Source organism: Osmerus mordax, chromosome 19 (genome assembly GCF_038355195.1).
Source record: "Osmerus mordax isolate fOsmMor3 chromosome 19, fOsmMor3.pri, whole genome shotgun sequence".
Taxonomy (NCBI): domain Eukaryota; kingdom Metazoa; phylum Chordata; class Actinopteri; order Osmeriformes; family Osmeridae; genus Osmerus; species Osmerus mordax.
Window position 1 is genome coordinate 6,024,690 of NC_090068.1, and position 20,091 is coordinate 6,044,780.

General features: G+C 47.0%; 3 protein-coding genes across 3 annotated transcripts; 1 reads left to right on the forward strand and 2 right to left on the reverse strand.

The window, feature by feature from the left end:
* Positions 1–2,660: 2,660 nt before the first annotated feature.
* On the reverse strand, positions 2,661–5,937 carry bud13 (BUD13 homolog). Its single transcript, XM_067257302.1, has 10 exons — positions 5,795–5,937; positions 5,377–5,467; positions 5,178–5,262; positions 4,877–5,086; positions 4,338–4,582; positions 4,096–4,204; positions 3,773–3,911; positions 3,464–3,654; positions 3,257–3,338; positions 2,661–3,075 (listed from the first exon to the last, which is right to left on the reverse strand). The coding sequence occupies exons 1-10, from the start codon at positions 5,935–5,937 to the stop codon at positions 2,982–2,984; spliced, it is 1,389 nt and encodes a 462-aa protein (XP_067113403.1). The 3' UTR covers positions 2,661–2,981.
* Positions 5,938–6,196: 259 nt separating this feature from the next.
* Positions 6,197–8,321, reverse strand: LOC136963364 (uncharacterized). The gene is made up of 4 exons (XM_067257471.1): positions 8,218–8,321; positions 7,384–7,444; positions 6,936–7,274; positions 6,197–6,835 (listed from the first exon to the last, which is right to left on the reverse strand). Exons 2-4 carry the CDS (start codon positions 7,424–7,426, stop codon positions 6,723–6,725), a joined length of 495 nt encoding a protein of 164 aa, XP_067113572.1. The 5' UTR covers positions 7,427–7,444; positions 8,218–8,321; the 3' UTR covers positions 6,197–6,722.
* A 2,118-nt stretch (positions 8,322–10,439) lies between these two features.
* LOC136963347 (nectin-1-like) lies at positions 10,440–18,135 on the forward strand. The gene is made up of 10 exons (XM_067257449.1): positions 10,440–10,497; positions 15,102–15,217; positions 15,343–15,601; positions 15,721–15,838; positions 16,117–16,298; positions 16,462–16,579; positions 16,869–17,020; positions 17,259–17,403; positions 17,625–17,694; positions 17,827–18,135. The coding sequence occupies exons 1-10, from the start codon at positions 10,440–10,442 to the stop codon at positions 18,133–18,135; spliced, it is 1,527 nt and encodes a 508-aa protein (XP_067113550.1).
* Positions 18,136–20,091: the final 1,956 nt, after the last annotated feature.

Sequence of the window (20,091 nt, forward strand, 5' to 3'; positions counted from 1 at the left end):
ATAAAATTGGACTCTGATTTGATTGACATTCATCGCAGCTCTTAGACTTACAGCCGATGATTGTCAGAGAAGCTTTCATGTGAACACACACACAAATCCTTCTCACCAATCTCTGCACCCCTTTTAAAACTAGTGCTACCAATCCCGGCTTTCTTCTCATAGCATCCATCTACCAGTTCTGTGTTACACATTGTCCCGCATGCACCAATAACAACCTGCCATTCACTCTCAAAGAATTAAGCACTATGACAACAAGAGTAAACAAATCAAAGTTTAGAAGCTTTGTGTACAACACCCGGGTCTTCACACAGAAAAATGTGGATCCTTGTGCATGCGAAGTACAGGGCATAGTATCTTTTTCAAATGATTCAATCTTGAAATTCTACTACTCTTAGGTAAGCAAAGAGCAGTATGCATAACATTTCTGTTGAATTAAGTGTATTTTGGTTGCAGTTCAACTGCATCCGTATAATTACATTTGTTATGCAATTGTTCTTGATGATGGTTGAAAAAGTTAACTAATTTTGTATTCTTACTTACAAATGATGTTTATTACAAATTGATGTATATCAACTGGCTAGGTTGTTTCTACTCATCTCCACATACAGTTTACTCTCAACATGCAACCTACTCGACGATCCCAACAAGTTGTACCAGTTTGTGAGCCGCCTGTCTTATTAAAAACCTAACCTTTTGTTGCTCTTTCATCACCGGCCTGGTGTCAGATATCCTCACCAAGTCCAGACGATGTCCAAAGATCGTCAGGTGACCCCAGACACATCCCGCACCCCGACCCGCCCAAACACCATCCCCCCTTCACGTGCTCGTCTACGCTCCAAACCACTCCAGCTCTTACACCCTCTCCCTTGCAGAGGGGAGTTGCCTGCTCTCGCAGGTATGCAGATGAGATGTCAATTAGAGCCTAATCTTTATCCAACAGATCCAGCCTCTCCTTCGCGATGCTCTCTGGTGACCCAGCGCGTTTGTACCGGCTCGCTCGCTCTTCCCCTCTGCTTCAGCCCTTCTCTCTTTGCCCTCTCCCGCAGGTCTCCTCCTCTACCCCGACACGCCAGACAAAATGGAGTCGATGACACAACAGGCTTTCCGCCCCCGACCAGGGCCACGGCCAGACAAAGGCCGGGCTCTCCAGAGTAACCTAACCTTGGAAGGTAAGCCCCCCCCCCCCCCCCCGACCCTACCATATTGGCCCCAAGGTATCAGATACAGATTCTTATACTGAATACTGAATATTTATATGCCGCTTTTAGATTAAAAGCATCTGATAAATGAATATGTGTAAATGTGAGGTTTTCCTACAATTCCTGACGGCAGACAACTTGGCATCTGCAGCTTGAAAGTTCTATTCTGGCCATCGTGAAAACACTATGTTACACCCACGTAAGTTGCGGCTCACAGTCAGCTGTTACAGAAGTATGACGACGTCGACTTGCAGGCGACCGGTGTTTCCTGACCACCCAGAGAGAGGCCTTCCACCCCCATCCTCTAGAGGGAGCCCCGCGCGCCGTGAGACGCAGGCCGAGAGGAAGGGCGGAGACGAAGGGGAAAAGGCCAGGGGAGGACGAGGGGAAGGGAAGCGAGGAGGAGGGAGACGAGAGAGGGGTGGAGCGGGGCGGGGTCAGAGGAGAGAGGGAGGAGATGCTGTCTCTGTACCAGCAGGATTTCCCTCCTCCCTCCATCCCTCTAAGGAGGAGGAGTCTTTCCATTCCTCCCCCGGACAACATCGCGATCAACCCCATCCTCAGGTATGTCTGTGTTTCAATTCATTCCCAAGTCCCACAAATTGCTTCTGTGTGTGCGTGTGCGTACAGCACGATATGTGGGTTTAAAATCATTCCGGAAATGGTGTCAACATGGTCGAACTGTGTGTGTCCACAGAGCCGAGTTCAGGACAGTCCAGAGGGACGCCTATCCGATGTGGTCTTTAACAGGATACTTCAAACCCATTGCGAGGCTGAGGGCTACTAAACAACACAGCACTTACCCTGGGTGAACCTGTATTGTGTTCACAAACGGCAAACCTCTAGTCTAGCAGACTAATAGCATGACGCTGGAATCGATGACAAACAATCCTAAATGAAGTAACAATCCAGTATTGCACCTTCTAGTCAATATCCCACAAGAAGAAAATAGCGGTGCTATGTGCATGATAGATCAAATAAGCGCAGCTAGTTCAGGCAGGGCAATCGGTCAGCGCGCGTCATCCGCTCATTACCACACCTGTGTTAGCCAGCACAAGCCCATTGGGCCACGTCCGATAAGACGGCATTAAAAGGCCACGCGGATACGCACACACACTCAGCCCATTTGTTGCATGATCAGTGCTGCTGCCACCCTCCACCATCCCCTTCTCCCCCATGCTGTTCTCCCTATCAGGGGGATTATATCTCTATTGCTCCCTGCCTCATATGTCATGTATGGATGTGTTGCATCGAGGAGGCAAGGAGCGCTTCCCTTAGATCATCCACTCCGCCAAAGTTAAATCTACATGTCCATGTCATGTAACAATAAATGCTCAAATCTAATATGTGATTGTTTTGACTGAAATAGTTATATTTATTGCTGTCTACTATGTCTGAGTTTCAGTTTGTAGACATGAATATAATACCATCACCATGAAATAACTGAATTACACTGAGATACAAAACAGATTGTTTATTAAACAAATAGAAAGGGGACAAAATATCAGAGTTGCTGGCTCAGTAGTTCAACCAACAGTGAGGGACTGTCTGCCTGCCTGTCTGTCTGTCACGATGCAGAAGTATGCACAGCTGAACATCTCGTCAGTGTTCCCTAGTTCTCTGACTGGCCATATATTCTGTACATGTTTGTGTCTGTGCGTGGAGAGATTGATCTGCTGCGTCGCATGCAGATATGTTTTCATCCATGCACCCATCCTACTTCCATCCATCCTACTTTCATCCATCAAGAGAAGGTCCTTCGTTGCGTGTTCTCTCTCTCCTCTACATGTCTTCCACGCTCCACTTGTACGCCACTTCCTGCACCGCCATCTTATCAGCTATCCTGGTGTAGCGCTTCTGCTCAAAGCCGTTAGACCTGAGAAACACACGTACACAACTTGGCTTAAATTGTGACCCATTCACAGCTGTACTCCAAAACATCTCAACAGGTGCACAAACGGACACCCGCACAACAGACTCACACTCACACACACTCTCTCTCTCACACACACACACACACACACACACACACACACACACTATGAGTGAGGTGCTACCTGTCCACCCCGTCCCAGCGGTAGCCCGGGTGGATGTTGAAACGGTTTGGTGGTGGGGGCGGTCCTTTATAGCGTGGTTTTTCTGAAAAAAAGGATGAAAACAACAAAAGGGGTGTTGGAGATACGGAGGAATGGAGAAAGAGAGACAGGAGAGAGAGACAGAGAGCGCGATTAGGGGTTCTCAGGGGGTGTCGTGTCATGTCTGACCTTTGACTCCTCGTAGCTTGGAGTCCCGTTCTTTTTTGCGTCGGAGCATGGCTGCCATGGGGTCCCCGTCCCTCTCCTGCTCCCGCAGCATGCGGTCCAGGTCCTCGTCGTCACGGTGACGCGCAAAGGGCTTCTGGGCCTCGAGCACCGCGTCCTCAATGTTCTGGTTCTGCATCTGGCCCTGCACTAGCCTGCAAGATGTTCACACACACGCACGATTTAGTCTGCCTTTACGTGAGCCTATAGAAAAGACCGGACCCAGACCGAAACAGAGAGACGCGAACGAATGTCAAGATCTTTCTTTCTCACCCTTTCCCCCACTGGGCATATTTCTCGTCCTTCTCAGCCTTCTCTGCAGCCTTTCTCTTCTGCTCTTCTCTCTCCACCTCCAGATCTCGCCGCTTGCCGCTCTTGTCCCTGAAAACGGTCTGGGCGTTACGCGACTGGTCTGAGGGGGAGAGGAAGCGGGCTCAGTGACACATCGCGGTTGGCAGCCCCGACAAGGCGACAGTTGAACTTCAAAACCGAGCAGCCTGTGTGAAATACAGTATTGTGGGAGGTGTAGGATTGGTCGACGTGTGAAGGTGATGAGTCAGAGGTCGAGAGTATGGCGAGAGGATCTGTTGACAGACCTTCTAGGGGTCGGTTGGTTTTCTCCCTGCGTCGGTTCTCCTCCTGTTCTTCCCTTAGAACGTCTATGGACACTAGGCCTGCTGCCCCTCCAGATAACATCCTTGGAGCCTGAGGGAGTTGAAAAATTATAATAAGGAAAACACACACATGATTAGTTTGTTTTCCTCCTCCTTGACACTTTGGGTTACAACAAAGAAAGTACAAGTAGGTAAGACAGACTTTTGTTTTCTTTTTTTTTAACCTGTGATTGGTCAGGCCTGCGAGGAGGGGAGAGGTCAGAGTCTGAGTCCTGTCCACGTTTGGGTCTTCTCCGGGGTGGGGATTGGTCAGAATCTGAGCATTTTGTGGATTTTGAGTTCCTCCTTGGGGGTGATTGGTCAGAATCTGAACCAGACTTGTGCTGAGCCCGCCTTCTGGGTGGGGATTGGTCAGAGTCTGGAGAGCGCTTTTTGGAACGACCCGAGGATGAGTTGGCATTTTTCTTTGCTGGAGGGGAGTCAAAAAAAAGAGAAAACCCATAAATAAACGATACTATCCTACCTTCACACATGCTAGCCTTGAAACAAGACTTAACGGGTTGAATTGTGTATAAGCAAAACTACAAAAAGTCAGATCATAGCCACTTAACTGGTTGCCATCCAGTTCATTACAATGGGTCTAGGTAGCTGGGAAAACGATTTTAGAGTCCAGACATTTACTACACAATGTAGAAGCTAGTAGAAGGAGCAGGTAGGTGGAGGTGGTGAGGTTTCGGACACATAGTAGTCTGCTCTAATTTACCTGCACTCTGTGTCATCTGGTGCCTGGGTTGAGATGCATCTGGTGAGTCATGACGAGTTCTCTTAAGTGGAGAGTTGTCCGTGGAATCGTGGCGTGTCTTCCTGCCTGGTGTAGGCTCAGGTGAGTCATGGCGGGCGTTCCCAGAGTCTGTACTGCCCGTGTCTTGACCTTCCTCCTCCTCCTCCTCCTCCTCATTATCCTCTTCATCAACTGAGCAGGGATAGAAACACTTAATAACTCAAAGTGAACATCCAGGAAAATGTATGTGAATATGCATAAACGAACACACACACAGTCTCACCTCCCATCACTCTCCATTTGGTGCTTGTGCGGAAGGCTTCTAGTTGTTTCACATCTTCTGGTCGCTCATCTATCATTTCAGCAACCTGGGAACAAACACGGTTAGAAGGTCAGAAGAAAGTTGACATGAATTTGCAAGACTGGCAAGGGCACGCAAGTGCTCCATCTATGGCGGCAACTTCAGAGATGAGGAATATTACCACTGGAGCTTCCTCTTCCTCCTCCTCGTTTTCGTTCTCCTCGCTGTTCACTAGCTGCTTCCAATCTACGTCGTCATCTACTATTTTCATCCTATAGAAGTTCAAGCAACAAGTGAGCAGAGAGCAGATAACCTCAGTAGCTAGGGTTTAATACGATTGTGCTAATCCCACGCCACCATGGCATTAACAGCAACAACACACTACTAACATAGCCAGAGACAAGATAACCCCGAGAGAAAATATAATGGACAATTTGTTATTCCAGTCAATAATACGGTTGCCAATGCTAAGTAGCTAAACGTATACTACATCATGATACGGCTTGTGAGCTAGCTTAGCTATTGCTACTATCTTGCCAACGTCGGTAGTTAGCTAGCGATATGACCTGCTATTGTTAAATTGTGTATTCCCTACTCACCCTCTCCCAGTGACTTTAACTCGTCTCTTTTTAACATTCTTTTCCTTTGACTTCTTTCCATCTCCATCTGCAGACAAATAGCGTTTCAGATATTCTGCTTTGGAGATGGACACTCCTTTACTGTTGCTTGTGGAGGCAGCCATCTTGAATACAGACTTCTGTAATTGTACTACGGAAAAGTCTGAGGGACAAAAACTACAATGCGATGAGGCAAATCCTCTCTTTCCGATTAACGTTAGGCCAAATGTTCCACTAAATCTATGACGACCTAAATTAACCAAGCGTACTTAACCCAACCTTGTCCCAGGCTTCCAGAAAAGGAGACGTATATTTTGCAGGATAGTCAAGAAAAATATCTTATCTGAGACTGTGTGTATACATATGCAAGAAAGACAATTTGTTTAAATGGTAACAGATTTATTGATTTTTGTGAGTGGGTCTGCACTTACCACTTTAGCAAAGCTATGCTTAATGGGCATAATTCTGCACACACACACACATACACACTATAGCAAAAGCATTAGTAAAATACGCAGCAAGAAAAATACAGATAGCTACTACCAGTGTTAGGATGTAGCACTTTTTAATTTTCTGTTAAAAGGAATTGATTAAGTATCTTCTTCCTACAACATTATTATAATCTATTTGCTATTCCTGCACACTCATTTTGCCATAGAAGCTGGTTGAATTGAAGTCTGTATACTGTTATGCAAGGTTAATGACTGTGGTGTGTGTGTGGAAGGGAGAGAGAGAGAGGGAGAGAGAAAGAGAGAGAGTGAGAGAACAATATCTGTAATGTGATGAAGGTGACTGCAGTGAGGCAGTTTTGAAGGTTCTAAAGGGGCAGGTGTGTGTTTTCGAGTGTGTACGAGTGTGTGTATGCGTGCATATACGTACGTGAGTGTGTCAGTCTGTGTGTGTGTATGTGTCAGTGGGAGGTCAGACTGCAGATATGTGCGAGATAGAAAGACAACCCAGGAAACATCATCCACCTGCAGCTCTGCAGAAAGACACTGACAGCTGAGCAAGGCAGCAAATGTTCTGGAAAAAAGACACAGCAACGGTTAGTTTAGAAAGCCGATAGGACACTGTAGCGCTCCCTCACCAACACACACACACATACACACACACAAACACAAACCTTTCTCCACATAGACAGAGGCCACGTTCTTGGTCACTTTGCACATGAAGGTGTTGTTGGCTGGGAATTTGGGCACGTAGCCAGTCATCGTCATGCGGTAGCCATGTGGCTCGAGTTCCTCCACGTAGCTTTTGTCCCGGAAGGGCGTGGCCACGATCGAGCCAGACACGTTGGTGTTGACGAGGGTCTCCTTGGTCCCGGAGGACATGGAGAACTCATAGCTGTTAATCATGCTGGGTTTGGTCTCCAGGAGACAGTCCACCCTCAGGTCGTCATCATCCTCCGCGCACACCGTCATCAGGTCACTGTGTACAGGCACTAGACCCAGCGCCAGCAGCACTGGGGCCAGAAAGAGGAAGCACATCCAGTTAGTTAGCCAGTGTTCCTACACCAGGACAGTCAAGAAAAGATAATAGGGTATATTCTGGAGCAGAAGGACTCCACATACCTCCCAAAGTAACTCCACACATGTACAGAGACTGGACCATCATGGAACTGGCACCATCCACCTTGGGAGAGAGAAGGAGAGAGAGATCATTTGTGTCAGTTTGTATCCATAATGGTTTCTTCTGTCCCCCTGCTAAGAAGTGGAGTATTTACTATAACGAAGCACACCGAAATGAAATTGAATTGAGGGAGGGAAGGAATCATTAGACAGGCAGCAGCATTTGAGTCTCTGGAATCAATAACCTTATCAAACATAAAGATAGTCTGGGGCAGCCAAACCTTCAGGACAACTTAACAACAGACAGCCTCTGTTTTTTTACCTACGCAATCACCACTCCCTCTGCCAAACAATATCTGTTATCTGCTTCAGCTCCATAAACTATCCAGCACTGTCTAGGTGGGGTAACTGTTCCTGAACTTGCACTATTATCTTAGTCCAGTAACATTTTCTCTTTCTTGTTATTTAAGCAGACCTCAAGCTGTTGCCCATTAATAAAACTGATTGTAAATTAGATAATACTATCTTGAATAGCAATAGCATTGCTAGCTAGAATGTTCCCTGTGAAGCTCAGCATTGTTTGCAAGAACAAAAATTCTAGACTGTTACCCCGCTGCAAGAATGTATTTTAGTGTATCTAATGCATTTTGTAATGAAGCTGGTGAGCACATTTCTTGTGCCGTAAAGATGTATGCTAGAATATTCTATGCCTTTCCCGGCTCTGCGCTCCGGCACATCCTCTGTCTCATTCCAAAAACAGGGGGCTTCTGGGGGATGAAGTATCAACTGGCCAGATGTGCAGAGATACAATATAGACTACATGAGCTGATGCCTTACCTATGGTCTGGTGTGGTTGCTGTAGCTGTCTCTATCTGCCTGCTCCTCGTGGACTCGTGGCAGTGGCAGGATGGTGTGTTTCCCTGGGCTGGTGGAGGACTGCAGAGCAGACTGTTTCAGAAAGGGAGGGGATGGGGGATGGGGGGGGGGGTGAGTGATGGGGGGGATAGGTGGTGCGCTGGAGAGTGCTGATTCGTTTCTCTCCTCTGCTGTGACAGAGAGCACCAGCCTGCCACACACACGCACACACACGCACACACACACACACACTGTAAAGTACAGAACAGTACAGTGTTGTCATCAGCAGGGTTTTGAACGACCTTTCCTCTCCTCTCCTTGTCCCCCCCCATCCCCTCCTTCCCCCTCCCCCTCTGCCGTGATGTAAACACAACCGAAACGGTGTGCTGCCTCATGGAAAATCCTTCTGTTTGGCTCCCCCTGCTGGTTCACTGGAGACAACCCTGGGAATGTGTTTTAACCCTTGTGTTATCTTCGGGTCATTCTGACCCATCAGTCATTGTGACCCACCTTCGTATTGCGACAAATTTACCTCATACAAAAACAAAGTGAAGCATTTTCTTTTATCTGTCGGGCTGTCTCAGACCCCCCACATTGAAATGGTTAAAAGAAAATTATTTGTATTTGTTTTTGTATTGGGTAAAATTGGGTAAACACAACGATGGTTCGTTATGAACCTTTGGGTCATGTGACCCGAAGGCAGCACGAGGGTTAAACACTGTTGTCTCCACTCACTCCAGTTTTCTCATGTCTGACACCCCTATCTCCAGTGGTGTAGTCCAGTATGAAGTAGTGGGCATTCTGTCAGGCTCTATCCTCCACGTGCAGTTCCCCTGCCTGGATATCACGTAGACTACACCACTGCTCAGATACATTTTCTTTCCTTACCATTTTTCTGTTTTTACACCACTCCTACTCTGTCTCCTGTGTTCTATATCTTTATCTCTTCGAGCCAAACCGTGTTCAGATCCATACCCTAGTCTTTTCTACTACATCCTACAGCCATACATCCTAGGCATTTTCCTCGTCTTCAAAATCCTTCGGCCTCCCATAACCTAAACTCTCCTCCTCGTCCACTCTATGGCCTGGTGTCATACCTTACAGCTCAGTTTTCTAAGCTACCTAACCTCTCTTGCCCTCCTTTTGGTCACACAACTCCTGGAGCCTCCCGCATGTCCTCTTCACCTCAGACCACCTTTGTATCATGGGAATTCCTCACTTGCCCTTGTCTCTTAAGCCTCAGCCTTGTCTACACACGCACACCAGCTGCTCGTGCCATCGTGCCCCGCGGTCACCTGGAAACCGATAACCTGGCCTCTCCCACTCACCCCCTCTTCCACCCCAGTTAGTAGGGGTGGAAGACCTTGACCTTCGATTGTCTTCCTCGTCCACCCATGTTCTCACCTCATCACTACTTTTAGGCTACTTACTCCTTTTCGTGTAGGTTTAAGGTTTTGCATATGCAAATCGATTATTACCATGATGTGTTCTTGGTCGTAGTACGGCCATAATAGACTATTAGGCCAATATGCTTAACACTGTCTAGGTGACAGACAGCCTATTGGCACAGGAGGACACAGCAACAATTCGGGTGGTGAGCAAAAAGGAGAGGCACGAGCCATTCAGCAGTTTCTCGCATAAAGTGCGTAGTTCAGATAGATCAGTCTGGAGATCACTTCATGACTGCGCATAAATCTGTTCATAACTATGAACCGAGAAGTTCTCTTCCAGATTGGTTTATACCATGGTAGTAGGCAGACAGCACTAGACGGGGCGGTAATTTGTTGTCAGAGTGTGTGTGTATCTAGGGTCATAATCTGCCCACGCTTCATAAGCTTCTTTATCCCCGCCTAGCCGCTTCGACGCGCGTGGAGTTCATTTCAGTGACAAGCCACAAAGAAGAGGGATTGAGTAGTATTCCGTACCAACTGTGTGGATTAAACAACTTCCTATATCAACTCTTTTTTCTTCTTAATTTAGCCACCCGTCTGCTAGGTTGGTTAGGTTATCGGTTTAGTCCGGCTTTTTACGTCGCAGCGCAGCAGCGCATGGGGACTTCGCTCAAACAGCACAGCCACCGAGACTGACGTACATTGCAATTGTTCATCAGTTCTTGAGGTGTAGGAGTCGGAAGGGATATTTGGAACAAACAAAAAAACTGGAATATATCTACTTATAGGAAAACTGGCGACGGTGATTTTAGCATGGAAAACTCTGGAGTATTTTGGATATTCCTGATAACAACTTGTTGTGCTGTCCAAGGTACTACCATCCTCCCCTCCCCCTTTTGCTCCCCGTTTAAGCCTCTTTTCTGTGGGTGCTCTGGCTGTTTTCACAAGACGCGACAGTAGTGCATCTCTGAAACCGCATGTCTCCTTGAGTATGTGTGTGTGTGTGTGTGTGGGGGGGGGGGGGGGGGGGGGCTTTTTTATGGTAGCAAGCAAATGGATTTGTGATCTTGAGCGATGAACAGCGAGACACCCTATAGAGAAGCCTCAGTCAAACATCTTTGCACCCGTTCTCCTCTATGAAGCACAAGATGTGAGTAGGTGATGTAGGTTGCGGTAGATTGGTGGTGTAGGTTGTAAAGTCTTGTCTTGGAAACTCTAGGCATGGGTCTTATGCAACCAGTAGAGGATTTATAGAATGTTCTAACCTATGGATTTGGTTCGAGCTGCTGGGACATCTGGTGTGATTGCTTTTTTTTTTTACCCACTCAGTGATTAATCTCTCTGCCAGTTTGGCAATATGTGTGAAAGTGCATGTGTGTGCATGTGTATGATCTGTATCTATCTATGTTTATGTGTATGAGTGTGCACGCCTTCACCAAGTGGGTAAGGATGCCTTATGAAGTGCTGAGCTTGTGGATTAGAGGTTAAAGGCTAGAAAATGACCCTGATGGTGTGACAGCTTTTGTTGCCATGGAGCTGTTGGACACGGTCTCCATGGACACATTCCATATGGTCAAGGCAGCTGCATGAGTAAAACGATTCGCGTGAACACTTCATGTGAACATATTCACCAATGATCTTAGAAACAGATCTCTCAATAACTGCTACTACAGGAACAACCTCTAACTTCTCAGTAGCCCTACTGTGCAGATCCCCAGTGTGTGTCGTCATAGAAATGATGTCAGAGCAGGTTTTCACTCTGGCTCATATCTCTTTACTACATGCACATATGCATGCATGCATGCAAAAAAACTCACACGTACACACACGCACACGCTTGCACACAGACACACACACCCATACAAACTTGTACACTTGAGACAGACACAAACAACTAATATACAGTACAGTCAGACAGACATACCCCTGGACACACAAACACGCACACAGGATATCAGCATAATCCACTGGCCTTGTATGGAACAGTGGGCCAAATACACAGACACTACCCCGAATAAATACAATTCAATCTCTCTCTTTCGGTCTCTATCTCTTTCACCCTTCCATCCCCCTTTTTTCCGTCTCTCCATTCTGTTTGTTTTCCGTTTCATTTCATTTTTTTGACCCTCCCCTCTTTCTCTCTCTCTGTTTACCCCCCTTTCCTGCCCCAAAACACAGCAACAGAAATCCTAATCCTGTGAGCTCCCCTTGAAAACCTTCCAAACACACACTCTACATTCAGAGAGGCCCGGAGATTACACGTATACACATACACACACTCACGTACGGTCCATGCACATACGCACTCAGACGAACACACACATTGACCCCACCTTTAAATTGTGTAAGAGATTACAATCAATTTAACAAAGTAGTGATATGACAGGAAGCAGCACAGTGTGTGTATTTGGGCACACACACACACAATCACACAGTTTTGGAATAGTGGTCACATGGTCTGTTTACTATGGTGTATTCCCTGTGATCAGTGGCGGTGTGTGTGGCTGAGAGAGAATACGTATGTGTGTGCATTTGTGTGTGCGTGCGTGCGTACGTGTGTGTATGTACTCCCGTCCCACTCCCCCTGCCACTGTAATACATCACATGAATAAACCTTGTGTGAAATCCCTCAATTGATCAAAGATTTATCAGGCCCGAGCTTTAACAGTTAATCTCTCTCTCTCTCTATCTCTCTCTCTCTCAGGTCCCCTTCTCTCTCATTGTAATTCAAAAAGTCTCTCAAATTGGGGTTTCATTTCATTTTTATTACCACTTTAATAAGACGCATATTTAACGCACAGCCTGAAAGGATTCTTCAAACTACCCCTTTTGTCGAGGGACACCGAATGTCTGACAATTAACAGGTTGTAAATGGCAGACTGGGAGGAATCACTGGAGACGACCACATTCATCAAACACTGTGTCATCCCACAGTCTGCCTCGTGAACTCTCTCCTGTTTGAACTGTTAGTTCACAGACAATTCTATACAGATGTATACATATTCGAACCGGATCCGCATTCTATATACTGATCAGGAGTCATTTAGAAACATGTTTGAAACAGGATGAAGGCAACATCTGGATGTTTTTGTAACTCTGGGTGCATGGCCTTCTCTTCTCTCTCTCTGACCTATGTGTGTGTGTATGTGTGTGTGTGTGTGTGTGTGTGTTTGGGATGATGGGTTAGAGCGATAGAATGGGAGAAGGAGAAGGGAAAGAGAGAGCGAGGGTGAGAGAGAGATTAACTGCGCAATCTCTGGTCGGACAAATCTGCGATTGATTAGGGATTACATCCCATGCTGTATGTACAGTGGGATGTCCCATACCACACCACACGATTCTTACTGTACATTCCAATGTGAAAGAGCGAAAGAGACCATCCATTGTTGCATCCATCCATTGTTGAATTCTTTTTCCCAGGCCCTCTACTCTCACTATGTGTGTCAGTGTGTGTGTTGTTTCCAGTATGTCGGGCTGCTGAGGTGGGTTCCCATGCACACTGTTGAGCAGCTTTGTCTCTTCATCAACAACATCTAAAAATGGGAGGAGCACAGACCCTGCTAGCTCAGACTGTAGACTAGCCCAGAGGAACTGACCACACCCTTACACACACACACACACTCTCTCACCCACACACACACCCTCACACACACACACACAAACACTTCCTCTTTTTTCAGCCATAAAGGACGTTCCTGCCTCTTACGGTGGAAAGTGCATAATGCATATGCATGCTTGTACCTTTTTTTTCTTTATTGTGTATGTGTGTGTGTGTGTGTGTGCGTGTCATCAGACAGGTAGCTGCTCTCAGTTTGCTCCATCTCTTCACCTAAAGCCCCTAATCAGCTCAGCGGCCGTGCTGGCCTGCCAGTGGGGGAGGGAAGCGTTGTGTTTGTGTGTGTGTATGATCATGTTAGTTGATATGCATGGGATTAGGGTTGTGTTTTTACATATAGGCTACACAGTGCGTGTGTGTGTGTGCGGTTGTATGTTCCCTAAAGTCCTGGTGTGGAGTCAGGTGGCTTAGCGGTTAGGGAATCGGGCTAGTAATCTGAAGGTTGCCGGTTCGATGCCCGGGCCGTGTCAAATGACGTTGTGTCCTTGGGCAAGGCACTTCACCCTACTTGCCTCGGGGGAAATGTCCCTGTACTTACTGTAAGTCGCTCTGGTTAAGAGCGTCTGCTAAATGACTAAATGTAAATGGTGTATCTGCCAGAAATGTAGTCATGGCGTTCTCTGACTTTCTCGCTCATCCCTCTTTCCTCCCTCTCTCCTTACGCTGTCGGTCACCTCTTCTCTGTCTCCTCTAGTTTTAAGAATGACATTTCATGTATAAAATACATGGCTTTATTTATGGTTGGTTTGATAATCCATTGGTTGATTGCCAATGACATACAGGTGTTGCTATTTGTATGTCATTGTCTTTACTCGTAGGAAACACAGGGAAGTGCAATTGAGATGAGATTTGGTCTTGGACCCTTGTATACAGATACATGTACTGTGCCTATACACACGTGTACTCAAATTGTAGTATGCAGATACTGCACATGTGTGCTCTCACACAGTTGGATTTCTTAATATCCTGAATGCTGTCATGTACTCGAAACTCGAAACGCCATAAAGCACATACATGTGCGTGAACACACGCAAAAACGCACACATAACAACTTCTAACAGGGTGGGCGAACGGGGTGACCGACGTTGCATGTGAACGCGTTCAAATCAGCTTTCCCCGTACTACTCCTTTTTATTTGGAAGCCTTACTAATGCCCTACTATTCATACACGCATAGGCTTGACAAAAAAAAGATGAGCATTACACATTAAGAAGAGCTCTGTTTATTTTTATTGGATTTTGGACGTGTTTACTTGGGTATGTGGACGGAAAGGCCATGAAGGACAGTTGGTGGGCGGAAACGACCGCGTGGAGAACAATGACTCTCCACAGGAGTAAAACAATCACCTCCGAACAATGGCTGCCCTCATTCTCACACACACGCATGCATGCACTCACACAGTGCACACAAACATACGAACTCATGTTCGGGGGGGAAACAGACCCTGCTGCCCATTCTCTCTCTCTGTCCAACACACACACAGACACACACACGCGCGCATGCGCACACAAGTAGTGTTCAATCAGCAGCTAGGGGGATTGGGACTGATGCTGATTTGCTAAATGGGTCACTAAGTCAGCCGACTCGGTGCTATTTGTGTCCACTCCTCGCTCCTGCCTCTCAGACTTGATCCTCACCCTCCTACTCCCCTCTGACTTCTTGGGTCTTAACCCTCTCGCCCCCTCACCCACCTCACACCTTTCATGTCACACCCATTTAACTCCAGAGCTGAGCTGCGTTCTCTGCTTAACCAAGGGAGGACTTAAGGAAGAGCAGCTATGAGTAAAACAGTGTGACGTTAATTGTATGCTTTCTGAACACCATGTATCTGACAGTGTGTGTGTGTGTGTCGGTCCTAGGAGTGTATGGCCAGTCTGTGGAGATGGATGCGGAAGGGCGATCGGGGTACGTGGGCTCCAAGGTAGAGCTGCCCTGTGTCTTCATCAACAGTGTTCCACCTGTCAAAATTTCACAGGTAAAACCGGACTTAGGACCCCTAGCTCTGACACAGTTCTCTTAAGACTCGCAAACGTTTCTATGACGAATCATCAGACGCCTGTGTCATGTATTGCGATGACCCCCTCCCTCCACGCCTCCAAGGTGACCTGGCAGAAGCTGGTGAACGGCAGCAAGCAGAACGTGGCCATCGCCAACCCATCCCTGGGCGTGTCGGTGGCCCCGCCCTTCCGGGAACGCGTCAGCTTCAAGAGCGGGGCCGTGCGGCGCCGCGTCCCGTCCCTGGAGGACACCACCATCGCCTTCGTGTCGCTGCGCCTCGCCGACGAGGCCACCTACATCTGCGAGTACACGACCTTCCCCGCAGGCAACCGGGAGAACACCGTTAACCTGACTGTCTACGGTGAGACAGACAGGGACACCTCCATAGTACTTCGTCTTTCTGGTGTGTGTGTGTGTTAGAATGGGGGGGTGCTAATTTATTCGGTTCTCACTTAACTGTTTTTGTTTTCATTGGTTCAGCTCGACCTTCGACCCAGATGAGTCTGTCCACGCCCACCTTGGTGGCGCGGTCATCCAATCTGAAGATGCCAGTGGCCACCTGTCTCTCGGCCAATGGTAAACCACCTGGCACGATCAGGTGAGGCGCGTGTGTGTGTAACGGAGAGTCGCTTACAGGGTAGTGGAGGACAAAGAGGAGAAACGAGAGATTACGGGAGAGAGGGAGAGAGGTAGAGAGGGAGGCATTAAAAACAATGAACCGGAAAAAGGAGACAGAGGAGAGAGGGGGGGGGAGGGAGGAAGGGGGAATTCACCCATCATTGTTTATTTACAGTTATGTATTTTTTCTTAAAAATGTGTGCAACCCCTGTCTGTGTGTGTGTGTGTGTGGGTGTGTGTGTGTGTGTGTGTGTGCAGGTGGGACACGCGTGTGCCAGGGGAGGCCACCACGCGACAGATTCATAACAGGGATGGGACCATCACGGTCCAGAGTGACTACATCCTGGTGCCCAGCAGAGAGACCCATCAGGAGGTCCTCACCTGCGTCACCACTTACAACGACGAGGTCTACACAGACAGCGTGACACTGGACATTCAGTGTAGGCACACACACACACACGCACACTTCGACAAACACACACTCTGAATTGCATGCTTCTTTTTCGAATCCACCAATTAGATTCATTTTATTGCCACACACACACACACAATCACCGTCTCCCATGACCGTCTGGTGTGTGTGTGTGCACTTGCACGTTTCAGATGAGCCAGAGGTGTCCATAGAAGGGTTTGATGGAAACTGGTACTTGAACAGAGAGAATGTTGAGCTCACCTGCGTGGCTGATGCCAACCCAGCTGTCTCCCTGTTCCAGTGGAAGCTGTGAGTATGCCTGTGTGTGTGTGTGTGTGTGGAGGTGTTTTTATGTGTGTGTGTGTGTGTCTAGAGTTGTTTTAATGTGTGTGTGTGTGTGTGTGTATGTGTTTTTATATGTGTGTGTGTGTGTGTGTGGAGGTGTTTTTATACGTGTGTGTGTGTGTATGGAGGTGTTTTTATATGTGTGTGTGTCTGGAGGTGTTTTTATGTGTGTGTGTGTGTAGTTGTTTTATGTGTGTGTGTGTGTGTGTGTGTGCAGTGTGTTCTAATGTCCGGTATTCTCTGTCCTGTGCAGCATGAACGGCTCCATATCAAACAGCATTGAAATCCAGGACAATGTCCTCATCATCAAAGGACCAATCACGTACGAGCTGGCTGGCACCTACGTGTGTGACGCGACCAATAGCATCGGAACGCGATCCGCCTCGATTGAGATCAACATAGCAGGTATTGTCTTTATAGGTCACCTAGGATCATGGCAACAGCTAAATGAGTCTTTTATTCATTTCAATCGGCTTTAACAGCTTCCTCTCGTCTTTCTCTTGTCCGTATAGAGATATCTTTCCTTTTTTTATACGGCCATTTTTCCAATGTAGTCATGAGAGTGGAGAAGAGTGTGTCACTGACAGACTGTCTGTGTTGTTATCTATTCTAAGAAGTTCTTCTTTTTTTTTTATTCTCTTAGAAAAGCCACTGCCTATGGTCGCCCCAGGTGATGTCATCAGCGTTGTGGGCTTGCTGCTAGCTGGCGGGGTGACACTCGGCATCGCCATCACCGTGATGGTGCTGAACATGAGGAAACAGTGCAGCGGAGCGGCAGAAAGTGACTCGTATGTGCAGTGCAGTCTTCTGTCACGCCTTGCCTCTTTCTCTCTTTCCCGTTCTTGCTCTGGAGCAGTTTCCCCCTCCTCTACTCTCCCTTTCCTATTTTTACGGAGGCCCTTGGCCACAACATTGCTCAAACACTTGTCACTATGTCGATGTATCGATTTTCAAATGGTTCACTGCTACCCTCACGCTCCGCTCCTCTCGCGCTTTCTCTGTAAACCAGGACAAACTCTTCTCCCTCTCTTAAAATGGCCCCTTCATCCGCCAAGAGGAAGCCGGATGATGATGGCCAGGTAAAGTGTGTTTGTGTGTGTGTCAGCCAGTTCCATGCTCCGTTTGTAGTCAGCTGCTTGGACAGGCCTGCTATCATTTGGTACTTGGTCTGTGTCGTTGTCATTCATCTCATGTCTTTGGCCTCTCCTCAGCGTTCCGGAAAGCTCTACGAGGAGCTCCCAAACACAGCCGACTATGTGAGCTACAGACTGGCCTGCAACAAGGAGGACTACCCGGAGCCCTACTCCCCTCCCATCAACCCCCCTCTCTCCCTCCTCCCCGAGCACCCTTACCCTCTCCCGCAACCCAGCGCGGCCTCCCCGCCGACCAATAACATCTCGAAAAACACCTTCTCGTCGCCCACCGACTCCTCCCAGGTGTTCAGATACCCTTCCCTCCCCATGCTCTCCCCTCCGCCAGGCGTGGCCCCCTACACCTTCCCCAAAGAGCAGTACGTCTGAAGCGAGCTCTCCCCTCGGCCCATGTCTCTCAGTCCTTGACTGTTCAACCGTAAGCCCCTTGCGCCTAAACCCTTCCAATCCTTCCAAACGTACCCCTTAACCCTCACCTAAGCCCCTCGATCCTTGATCTGGAAACGAAGACATGGTGACCAGAACACAAAGACTGGTTTAGGGTCTACTCTCCTCCTGACAGTCCCCTCAGGACTACGAACTTGTGTCTGGCCAGGGACCTGTGCTGGGACAAAACCTCCTACTTGTTGTGGCTGACTAGACGGTTACGGTTATAAGGCACCAGACAGGGAGCACATAACACTGACAAGACAAGAGATGAACTGCCATTTTAGAGTTGAAGGATTATCTCCCGAAACTCGGAAGCATTCCGACATGCTAGTCATCATCCGGTGAGACGGTGGCATTGTTGGGTCAGCTTCTCGCCATCTGCCTGCAGGGTGAAAGAATAGTTCCAAGTGTCGAAGCCACAGATACACTTTATGATTATTTCCGACTCATTCAGAGTTTGGAACTGGTTCGAGTACAGTTGGAAGACGATCTCCATTGCCATCTTCACAGTGTACGTGTACTGAATGAAAAGTCATCCTTTTGTTCTTTGTCTCCATCTGTCCCTCTTTCTCTCTGTATCTGTTTTCTCGATTACTTACAGTATCAATCCAGCCACAGTGAATAATCGGATTACAGGAGATCTGGAGACCATACCAGTTTGTATTGCTCTCAGTACCAATGTGATGCGTTTTGTGCTTTTGTACCATGTCATGTTTTTATGGGCAGCAACAGTTTTTATTTTATGTTCATATTTTATGCGACACAGATTTTTGTTTGTGACCATGTTCTGTCATTGTTGAGATGTTGTGTTCTGTGAGTTGGAAGTGTGGAACAGCACGGTATGTGTATACTAGTGATTGAATGGTCTACATTTAGCTTCAAAAACTGTTTATATGTTAAAGCTAGACTTTGGCACGCTTGAACCTTTGCGTAAACCCTCTTTGTAGAAATCCTTAGTCAGGCAAACCAAGGACATGCACTTCATCACCGATTAGTTTAGGGTTAGCATGAACGTACATGAATATCTCGTCATCCCAATGTTATTTTGACTTCATATTAAAACGTGTCAAACACAACACAATCCATTCAATGTGAGTGTTACTGTAAATACCTAATAAGCTGGAAAGACGTTCACAGCAAAGGAGAGTCATCTAGTTATTCTCTCATTTGCCATATTTACTGTATGTGCTATATGTCAATACACGTTAAGTGTGTGTGTGCGCGAGTTTGCATGAGTGTTTTCATGTCTGAGCCATGCCTGTGTGCATAACTGAACCAACAGCATAGGCAGATCCTGATTAGTGAGATATCCCAAGCGAAAAAAAGATTATACTTAAAGTGAACTTACAAAGTATAAGTACAACCATACTTAAATATATCAAAGTTGTCGATAAGTATGTGAATATACATTTCTAATTGAATTGAAAAAGATAATGAAAATGTATTTAACTCTCAACAAATATCTCTAAATTAGATAAGGATCCTCTTTTTCCCACTTGGGATACAAGTACCTATTTCCCAGTCTGTTTTTGACAGTCAGTTGTGTTGTTGACATTGCTTTCATATTTTTGTAATTATTAAACTATCATGTCTACTGTTCTTTTGTTCTCCATTTGATTGACACGTTTAAGATGTTTGTCCAGTCCAAACGAGAGACTCAACACTTGTTTACGGACCAGTTCTACTTGAAGCTCCTATGAAAAGCAAACACATGCTGTTTGGACACAGACAAACTGTGAGACAAATTGTTCAAAAACTGATGGTTGGACCAGTGGTCTGCCAAGTTTAGTAAACTGATCACTGTCGTGCATTCATTCGTGCCATTCTCACATTACACTATCATGTCATTTACATAGCCATGCTCTTACTCACTCTGTATCACACACACACAATAAC